Source organism: Rhinopithecus bieti, unplaced genomic scaffold, assembly GCF_001698545.2.
Source record: "Rhinopithecus bieti isolate Rb0 unplaced genomic scaffold, ASM169854v2 scaffold_19966, whole genome shotgun sequence".
NCBI lineage: Eukaryota > Metazoa > Chordata > Mammalia > Primates > Cercopithecidae > Rhinopithecus > Rhinopithecus bieti.
Genome location: NW_016809923.1, coordinates 2,182,163 through 2,193,473, shown reverse-complemented (window position 1 = coordinate 2,193,473; position 11,311 = coordinate 2,182,163). Strand labels below are relative to the sequence as shown.

General features: G+C 34.5%; 1 protein-coding gene across 2 annotated transcripts in view; it reads right to left on the bottom strand.

The window, feature by feature from the left end:
• Window positions 1–11,311, bottom strand: part of FAP (fibroblast activation protein alpha) — a 74,475-nt gene that overhangs the window by 38,342 nt on the left and 24,822 nt on the right. The window contains exons 8-12 of one of the 2 annotated variants that reach the window (XM_017890970.1): window positions 10,559–10,679; window positions 9,438–9,592; window positions 7,351–7,454; window positions 5,391–5,526; window positions 1,454–1,498 (exon numbers count right to left, since the gene is read on the bottom strand). In XM_017890970.1, coding sequence (XP_017746459.1) covers window positions 1,454–1,498; window positions 5,391–5,526; window positions 7,351–7,454; window positions 9,438–9,592; window positions 10,559–10,679 — 561 coding nt within the window. The remainder of the gene's footprint in view (window positions 1–1,453; window positions 1,499–5,390; window positions 5,527–7,350; window positions 7,455–9,437; window positions 9,593–10,558; window positions 10,680–11,311) is intronic. The other variant, XM_017890971.1, reaches the window with a different exon arrangement.

Genomic DNA, 11,311 nt, shown 5'->3' with positions numbered 1-11,311 from the left:
TTTTTTTTTTTTTTTTTTTTTTTTCTGAATTACATAGTTATCTTTATTATCTTTTTACCTCAGAATGTAATTTACATTTACTGTATATAATAAAGTAACTATTCCCTAGTTAATGAATAAAACTGCAGTATCTTTTTTTTTTTTTGAAACGGAGTCTGGCTCTGTCGCCCAGGCTGGAGTGCAGTGGCCGGATCTCAGCTCACTGCAAGCTCCGCCTCCCGGGTTTACGCCATTCTCCTGCCTCAGCCTCCCGAGTAGCTGGGACTACAGGCGCCGGCCACCTCGCCCGGCTAGTTTTTTTTTTGTATTTTTTAGTAGAGACGGGGTTTCACCGTGTTAGCCAGGATGGTCTCGATCTCCTGACCTCGCGATCCGCCCGTCTCGGCCTCCCAAAGTGCTGGGATTACAGGCTTGAGCCACCGCACCCGGCAAAACTGCAGTATCTTTAATTAAAGACAGAGTATAAATTAAACAGCATGTAAGTCAAAATCAACTGGATCCAGAAAAGTGTACAATTAAGAGTTTTTAATATTTGAAGGTTATCACTTTACAATTTATCTTTTTCCCAGCCAATTTAAGTTTAAATTTTTATATAATTTATCCTCTTATAATGATTTCTGACTTTTTTTTGTCCTTGGATCATGGGCTAATGTGTTAAACCAGGTCTTAAGAGTTTCCTTTTTCGTTGCATAATGCGTCCAAATCTTAGAGAAGTAGCCTTTCATCTTCAAATACTAATTGAATTGAATTATGTGTTTGTGGTAAGTGGCAGCATCTACCAACGTTCACTTACTCTCTTGTCTTAATTTTTATTCTTCATATATGATATAAAATACAATTGGTATTTACCTCAAGCATCATTTTTACATTAAAAATCCTCCTCAATTATTGAATAAATCTGTCCTAAACTTCCAAATATAAATGATCACAAAAAACAAAACACATGTTTTCCTGTTTGTTAACAAATCATTAAATACTGGGAGGAGTATACATATATGAAATTTAGTACATGTTATATGAAATTTAATAAGAGGCAGATTGTCTTTAAATTACAAGGATACCCAATGTATTTATTTTTTTAGATTCAGACAGCTAGTAATTATTAAGATTATTTTAACAGATCAAGAATTTTGTTTCCTTTTGAAAAATGATCTATATTGTATTTGTTTAAAAAGTAATATTAGTTCTAGATATCAAGGATTCAGTTGACAAACTTAAAACTGGAACATGAGGAGTATGAGTTATTTTCAATAGAATTCTAAAAAGATGGACATTGAAATTGTCTGGCACAAAATCACTCAAGAGATCACTATCTATATGTTTTATACCTTGCTATGTTTTCTATGAAAATAAGTAGTGCCAGTTTGGGTACACTGCAAATAGTCCTTTGATAGCTGAGAATCTGTCAAATTTCATTTGAAATTTACATAAGAAAAAGATAGCAAAATCATACTCCACCAGCCCATCCAGTTCTGCTTTCTTCTACATGCTCCTGGGTCTAAAAGACAAAAGATCACATCGAACATAGTATTAGGAGAACATTTTTTTCCTAAATATAATCTGGACATTTGGAAACAGTTAAGCTGCCTGATCAGAGTGTACCATTACTAGTCAACTAACTTAGTTGAGTTTAAAAGGACAATATTAAAACTCTCATATAACAGCACTGTTGTATATACATGGGTAATTTTATTGCAGATCCTTAATAATTATGCCTAAACCTTCCATGAGGCAGTGACTTGGAATTATCACAACATCTATGGAGGCCCAGCACAATCCACTTGATGTGGTGTAGGTAAAACAGTGGAGTTTAGGTTAAATTCTTTCTTTTCTGGGTCCCATGAAGTAGCTAAAATTTTAAAATTTGCACTGAATCTTATTTCGGGTTATATTTTAACATAATGTAATTGATTATTTACTGAACAAACATTTAGTAATCCTAAAAGAATGACTAGACTTTTCTAGACAAATAATTAGAAAAAGAAGAACATTCTAGGTAAAATAAATAGCATAGAGACCAGACCAGCTTAGTCACCCAACAGATGGTTCAGTATGGCTGAGTGGAGAGTGACTACAGGAAAGAGTTAGAAGATGAAGGAGAATGCATGTTTATAAGCAAGATCTTGGAGAAACTTTATGGCACCCTAAAAAGTTTCAACTTCTCCTGTTTGGTAAATCTTTTGAAGGTCTTCCAATTCACAATTTGGAAAATAAAATTATGAACATGATGCAGAGGATAAACTAGAAGTGGGTAAGAGGGAAGGAGACAGAGAGACCAACTGGAAGGCTATTGTAATGTTTGGGAAAAGAATGATAAAGACTCTAATCAAGCTCAAGGCAGTGAGGATGGAACAGAGAAAATGAAGCCATACATATTGAAAAGTTCAAATCCTCAGAAATAAGTCTGAGAGTTATTGGCAAGTATACTAAAAAGCTCTGGTATAGATTAAAATTACCCAAAGTGAATAAGTACAGAGTTGAGACAGACAGCAGGATAATCAGCAGACCATTTCCTCTTTTTGCTAGGGATACGGGTTGGAAATGTATTTCTCAGCCTTCCTTCAGTTGACTGTGGTTATTTGATAAGTTCTAGTGTGTGAACAGAAATGGGTGGCTTTTGGGCCTAGCCCATAAAAACCTCTCTTACATTATCCTTCATTCTTTTCTCCATCCCTCAACTGGATGTTGATGCTCAGGTTTGACCAACTTTGGAATAGTGTTGGAAGCCAGTTAGCAGAAATGCCATCACCTGGGTTCCTGAATGACTATATGGAGCAGAGTACACCAATCCCCAACCCCCACCATACCCCACTTACCTGGACTCACTATTGGATGGTTACATGAATGTGCAATAAATTTCTACTGTATTAACCCACTGAATGATTGGAGGTTTTTATTGTTGTTGTTACAGCAGTTAGCCTACCTTGCAAATACATTAACTTGGAGAATAATAAGATTTCTAGAGAAGTCAGAAGAAGAGCTGGAAAGGAAAAGAACAGTCAATGAAGCAGAAGGAGAACCATGAGAGGGTGTACTGTCATAAAAGGCAAGGGAATAACAAATTTTAAGAACACAGTCTGGATTTTCTCTTATAGGGATAGGCCAGTGCCTCAGAGAGAACAAGTAAGATAAGACTTGGAAAAAATGGTGAAACTTTTGGATTTATTATTTTAGCCATAAAAGTAAAATTAATTTTAATTCCCTTTTCAGAGGAGGAAGCATAATATAAAAGATGTTTCTTCCCCTAACTACAAATGTCTTGATAAATCTCGCTATTAGAATTTATTACAAGTCGTCGTTATCAGTTTCCTTTGCCTCTTTGTTTTGGGCGTGACTCTCAGCATGAATTAAATGTTGCTGGGTCACTTAACCTTAAATATTGTTTTCATAGTGCATGCACACACACACACACATCAGTCATGAGGATGGTTTCTGGGAAATTCAACACTGTTGTTCTCAGATCTCAAAATGTGTTGCATGTATTTATCAAACTATTTTGAAACAGAGGTGTTTAGAAATTCTAAGGTTATTCAAACATGATATTCTAAATTTAAGCACTGTTTTCTGGCTGTAAAACTAAAGTTTATATTCCAGGGACTTCCACACCTCATTGAATGAGCATCTTAAATGTTCTGTCAGTTTGGATTAAAGTTGTCTCAGATTTTGATAAATTAGAATTTCAGATTTCAAAGCAATCACAGTTTTAAAATTCCTAGTTTTAGAAGCTAAAAATTGTGTTTAAATTATAAATCTCATCATGTTCAAACTAATAAAATTAAAGCAATAGTCCCTAATACCTAGATTCATTGAAAAGTTTAAAGATATCGTCACCCAAAGCTGACTAATCAGACCAATTGTTTCTAATTAACTAGCATAATCAAGATAAGTCTATCCTTTCTTTGCCTATGATACTGCATTAAAGCCAAAATCTTCCTGCTTTGTATATCAAAATATATATAAGATAAAAATACGCTTCTAGCATATTCCATCAAAATTAGTCAAGCCTCTCACAGACACAGTAGTGATTTAAAAAAATATTTTTAGCCTGAGTAATGTTGACTATTATAGTCCTGATATATTTCCAAACAGACTCATATGACTTTTTTCTTGCAAAACATAATGTCCTAATTTCTAGATGAAATTTAGTGATTTACTTTGATTGTTCTGTGCTTTTCTTTTTACTTTATAAAATATGATTATTCTATATTTGTTTTAATGAAACATTTCTTCATAATTAGAAGCCTCATGAAGTATACCCATCAAATATCCTATTTAAAGAAAACATTTTGTATCTCTTAGACTCTAATGTGAGTAATTAAGAACAGACTTATTTTAAAGTTTATACATTGGTTAAGCGGTTTTTCTGACTCATTAATTCAACAGATTACATTTGAATTTGAGCAATAGAAACAATTAAAACTCAACAATAAATCTGTGCTTAGTTTTCAAGGCCTTTTTTGCCCAAAATTAGTAGATATCGGGAACTGTCCTAAGATAACCTGATAACAGAATAATTAGGTCTAATATCTTATGTCACATTCTCAGTAATTCTCATTTGATTTTAAAATCAAAATATTTGGGCGGGGTGTGGTAGCCCACGCCTGTAATCCCAGTACTTTGGGAGCCTGAGGTGGGCGGATCACGAGGTCAAGAGATCGAGACCATCCTGGCCAACATGGTGAAACCCCATGTCTACTAAAAATTAAAAAATTTGCTGGGCGTGGTGGTGCATGCTTGTAGTCCCAGCTACTCAGGAGGCTGAGGCAGGAGAATCACTTGAACCTGGAAGATGGAGGTTGCAGTGAGGCCAGATCACCCACTACACTCCAGCCTGGTGACAGAGCGAGACTCCATCTCAAAAAAAAAAAAAAACAAAAAAAACCCCAGAAATCAGAATATCTGGATTTCCTTTGATAATATCCATTTCCTTTATAATTTTTCATTTTTAATATTGAATAGAACATGCATGCCCCATTTGCATTTCTTCTCTGGTTCTTTTGTTTAAAACATATATATTTACCTAGTAGACCCATGTTATGGTTTCATCTGCATTATTTTGCTGTTTATTGGACTGCCAATGTTATAATCTCAAAAGGTTGGTTTACCATCATAATTGAGAACCAGATATCTGATTTTCCCAATGTCATGTTGTCCCATTTTTAATTTTTGGCTATTCAATTTCAAGGTTTGAGTCATTGAAGAAAATAAAAGACATCCTATTTATTTAATAAAATGATGGACCCGTGAATACTGAGTGCTTTTTTGCAAAGCAGTTGGGAGTTGAATGCAGTAATCCTGGCTTTACAACATAAAATGTTAGCTATAGATGAATCCCCACTATTGTGCCTTGATCTTCAGAAATACGTATCTGTGATCTTAATATACCCTACCTTTGGACAATCCCATGTCTGCCAGTCTTCCCTGAAATCACATAAAGACAAGACCGAAACATTCTGGACTCTTTTTAGCCACTGCAAACATACTCGTTCATCAGTAACCCACGTGAGCCAACTGAAATAATAATCACTGCAAATAACATAGAAACAGGTAGTCACAACCATAAACCAGTTTCACACAAAAAATAATTTCTTAATTTTTGTTTTCTGAAGAATATATGTCATTAAGATACAACACTTATTTAATAGCTAAGGAAGAAGAAACATTCCTTTCTCTGGAGAGAAAGTTTAAATAGCTCCACTTACTTAAAAAATATCTATGAGAGTTTCTTCATCTAATGAAATCATTTCATATGTGAGTTTTCTCCCCGTTTCTGGATTTTAACATCTTAGAAAAGAATTTAAAACATAATGCCAAAGCTACTGATCAATCTAGAGGGCAAACAAAGCATTAAACTGATATTTTGCAACAAGTAAACTCAATTTTTCACCTTATAATTAGTTGAGAGAGAGACAAGTGTGATAAAAGGATAATCTTTGTCCCCTGGCGGATTCATGTTGGAAGCTGTTTTAGCTGTGACTATGGTCAGGTATTGAAATTCAGGCTTGTGGAATGAATCACAGATGATGTATGCGAAATAACTCAAATAGTGTTTGGCACATACTAGATGTCAGTGAATGGCAGCAATGATTCCATGACTCTGAGGATGAACTAGTAGGTAGAGAACATCAACATAAAATGAATCACAAACTTCTGGAAAATTGATGTAAAGGAAATCACAGAGCTGCAAGGGGCCTCAGGCTCAAATCCGGGCTTTGTGTCCTAATAGTTATATACCTTTAGGCCAGTTACGGCCAGTTACTTAACTATTCTATTTTTATATAAAATCAGAATAATAATATTACCTATTTTAAAGATTGCTGTAAAGATTGGCTGACAGTGCTTAAACCGCTTAAGAACTATGTCTGCTACATGATGAGTGTTCAGAATATGTTTGCTACTACTATTTTATTGTTAGTATTTTACAGCTGTTCAAACAAGCCTCTGGAATCCTTGTGTTATGCTCATTTGCCACCTATGAAGAATGACACTTTAAAAAAAATGATGTATTAAGTTTTCATCCACTCGATCAGGGTGGGGATAGCAGATAATTCAAAATGTAAAGTCACATTTGATTATACATGAGTGGACTCAGCAAGGCCCAGTAGAAGCCTCTCTGGGGTTCTTTTAAACCCTATTAATGATCAGTCACTTGATCTTGGCTATTCTTCATGAGGCAGAAGGAGAAGACCCAAGCTTGGCCCGCTAGGCATTGGGAAGTGTTAAGAAAGCCCAACAGGCAGGGCCTTGGGCACCTCTTCCCCTTAGCCACTTCAACCAGAAAGACCACAGAGGACTGACTGAAGGTTGCTGTAATCTGGACTAATCAGACAATGAGACATAGGGCATCATGCTCGGGAAGTGAGAACCCTTCACGTCTCTGCCTGCCTACAGTTCATCTCTAGACAACTCTAAAACCAGATAAATGAGAATACCCTGTTTCATAGCAAAAAATGCTAATTTTTGGAGAGGGTCAGCTTATCTTCTCTTATTTACCGTACACATGTGATCCACATAGATCCCCAAACCCTGGCTTGAGATAAAGTCAGCCAAACTTGAAAGAAGCCAGGGTAAGGGCATGCATAATTTTACTATCTGCTTACTTGTCCCAAGTTCACATCTGTACATCTGAGGAAGGTTTCACTTAGATTGATCACTGAGGTGACATTTATATGTGTAAAAGGGCTAATTTTGAAAAACCAATTAAGGAAACTTATTTGTCAGCTTTAATTTTGTATGTCTTTAGCTTTGTGTGCAACTCTTATTTACTTATTTGTTTTTGCTTCTAGCATGCACAGCACAAACTCACTAGAATATAGGATAGAAAGATGGGAGGGATCTGAGATGAATTACCTTGAGGCTATCATTGCTGGAACAGGCACTTCCTGGGGACCTACATATGCAGGGTAAGTGGTATCGATAATAAATATCCGAACAACAGGATTCTTAGCTCCGGCCTGCCAAAAAAATTGAGATATATAACCTCCTAAAATTCCAATTATCACCACCATTTTAAAGAAATTGTAGGAATTTAGACATATTTTTCTAAGTGAATAATCTTATGTATATCACTGTGGAATACATTCTATTTATAACATGACAAGGAATTTCATTTCAATTTTACCTGCAGGGCAATTACAAATGTTGCATCAACCAGAGTGAAAATAGGTGTTTTAAATGCCTAATGAGAGAGCTTTAATTTATAGGGAAAATCATTTTGGATATGAAAGTGCAGTTCTGTGAACTATATTCTCTTTTCTGATTTCCAAGATGGAGCTCTCTCATTTTTATTGTTGGAATAATTATAATAATAATCATATCTCTGTATACCAAGGAGAGTTCAGAGGAGGATTAATTTGAGAGGAGAAGAGAAAGAAAAAATAAGTGAAAGACACTTTTTGCTTTTGCCATATGATTTGGTCTAGGACAATCACCAAATGCTCAGTCTCCTACCTGCTTGTATTATTACTGCCACCATCTCCAAAAGATTAGGGAAATTTCACCTCCAAATGAAGTATCCATGAGATTTATACGTTCCTTGTTTTGTGCTTTCTGTACTACTGCATACTTAAAATTTACATGACAGTATAGCTCATACCTAGACAGTTTCTTAGAGTTCCTCTGTTATTTTACTGTAGAAAGAGAGAATCTTGCAGTTGTAATAAACTTAAATTTATGAAATGTAGGTACACAGTATTTAATGACTCAGTGCTGTTTGAATTCATCCAAAGAACTGTTCAATCTCCCTTAGGACCTCCCTGTTTCACTCCCAAGTTTATCAGGGGCTCCCTTAGTTTTTTGGAATTGTCCCACATCTCCACCTAATGCCAGATGTTTTAGCAACTTTAAGCCTCAAGGAAATATGAGAATGTGGGTCCCAACTTCCCAATCAGTGCCAGTCACTCTTCAGTTCTGGGTTCCCCATCTCTTCCTGCTCCCTTAGGTCCTCCCAAAGATCTGAGTTCTTTTACATCTTGGGTCCCCCCAAAATGCTAGGCCTCTCCTAAACATCTCCAGCTTCTAGAGTTTTTACACAGCTTTTAGACTTTTAACATAAATATTAGATTGTCTGCAATTCTATTTCTTTCTCTATGGCCACTTTGGCTTGCTTAGAATTCATTTGTGTGTATGCCACATCCATCCATCTTTGTCACACAGGGACCCACTGTGTCCAGCCATGACAATGTTCCTCTTGGCGAGTAAAAGGAATAGGATCCAAAGAACAAAGAAGTGAATTCTAAAATCGCATCCGATTCCTTGTGCAAGAGGTGAATTTGTACTTTTATTCCATTTTCTGATACAATTTTACATTAAAATTAGGATATAATGCTTCTTCACTGAGACATGACCCATTCTCCTAGTGCACACCTCCAGATGTAAGACTGGATAAAAAGAATGTATAACAACTCTACAATGTTAAATATTCAAAAAACTGTGGGCTCACACCATGTCTAATTCCTTCAAGGGAGAAATTGAGACTTACAAATTTAACCTATCTTGTATATCCTGAAAAGATCATAACCCATGCCTGCTTCTACCTGACAGAAACATCAAATTCAACATTTGTATTTCTTATTCTAGTTTGCATTTACATGAGAATTCAAGAGAGAATTGCAAAACAGAACTTTACCCTGAATTTGGAGCATGAAATATGAAAAAAAATTAAAATTAAGTTAAGCTTGTTTTTCCTCCATGATCAAGACCATATGTTTTTCAAAGATTCTGCAATAGATTTTGCAAAGACTACTTCATCCAGCACAACCAGATGTCCAAAGCAACAGATGTCCACATAAATAATAGAGCACAGTACAATGTTTGCCTTACAATGCACAAGGATAAGAAGCTCTCCAAACTTGTTGATCCCACCTTCACTCATGGTAAATCATTGCTCATTTTGATACCAGGAAAATGAAAGCATCTGCTGAAAGTATTCAACATACCTTTGGGTATGGAATATTTATTGTTCTAGGATATTGTTCATCGCCATAATAGGAATAGGCAATAACTGGTATATCTGTATCATTAAATTCCGCATATGCCAAAAATTTTCCATTAGGAGACCACCAGAGAGCATATTTTGTAGCAAGCATTTCCTCTGAAAAATAAGTACTAAGATATTAACTATAATTACATCTTACTCTTAAAATCATTGTAAATACTTCTGAATAGCTATTTATCAACTGAAATAATTTATGTAATGTGGATGTGACATATGTCATACTTTGGTTATGAAAAAAATTACATAATCTGAGTTAAGAGGAATAGTTTAACCTTTTACTCTATATCAAACATCAATTAGCCTTGTTAGAAAATGAATGTAATCAGAAATGTAATTTTTTAAATGAATAATAAACATGTCGGCAATAATTTTTTCTTTCAGGGCAGCTTCAGGTTTTTTAGTCACCTAAAACAGCCAAAACAGAAAGAACTGTAATTGCACTAGAGAGTGGCATAAACATTGAAAGTTACATTTCCCTCCTAGGAATTAAAAAAAAAAAAAAAAAAACAGAGTTATTTTAGTAGGATAGATAGATAGATAGATAGATAGATAAATAGATAGATAGATAGATAGATAGATAGATAGATAGATAGATAGACAGACAGACAGAGACTAGAAGTCTTTTTAAAGTCCAGTTAATTCCTGAATTGTACATTACCAAGAATGAGAACAAAATCAACAGAGTATCAGAAAGTAAAAATATTTTCCCATAAGATAACATAGACAGTTGTTTAGTTTTGAAAAAAAAATTTTTTTTCTAAAGAAAAAGTAAACATGAGAAAATGTACTAATGCAGCACCTGAGGACCATATACGTTTTTGGATTATAAATCATTGCTACCATTTCATAGTAATGTTAATGAAAATCAATTCTACCAGTCTTGTGATAACAAGAATTTGTTCTTTTAAAATACGTATGCCCTATTCGTAACCTACAGACAATTTTCAGCAATGCTACCCTTCATGGAAATAAGATACTACTCATCTAAATCTTACTAAATATATGAAATTATTTTAAACTAAAAGCCTAAAGCATTAACAGTAGAAAAGGAATACAGCTTACCTTCATAAACCCAGTCTGGGATTCCATTAAATATTTTATTTTCTCTTCCATTAAATGTTATTTGAAAAGGTGGATCTCCTGGTCTTTGTTTCAAATATATATTGTTTTGATAGACATATGCCTAGAAGTGGTGGTAAGGGGAAATTCCACAACAAATTAAATGAAGGCTGTATATTTGTTTTAGTTATTCCTCTAATACCTTTAAACAGAGTGGTAATAAAGATACAAAAAAGATTCACAACTAAAATATCATTTTAATAGGTCAAAAAATCCAACCACCTTACATTAACATCAATTATAAATTTTAAAGTCTGAATCAAATAAAAAGTAAAGCCTATTATTTTCTTAGTTGTTTCATTACCCCCAAATAAATAATTATGTATATTGACATAAAGTCGAATAAATCTCTGAATATTAATAGCTAGCCAGATCTAATCTTTATTTAGAGTCCTTAAATAAGAGCTTGGACCAAATTTCATGTTGTCTGAAGCTAGTCTGGGAAACTTGTGAAAACCATATTTTTCCTGAGCTTTCTGGCACAACGCATTCTGGCTGAGTATAAGGATAAAGTTTTTGACTGCTATATTTAAAGAAGTCTATCCATGAGCTTGAGATTTTGCGGAATTCTCAGATGGGTTTCAATTTATCAAAACTCTTCCCGTTTTTAACCACTAAAATAGTCATGAATGTATTTTTTTTTTCTTTCAGGCAGGGAAATTTAACAAAGGCCAAAATCAAATGGCTCCTCTTTTA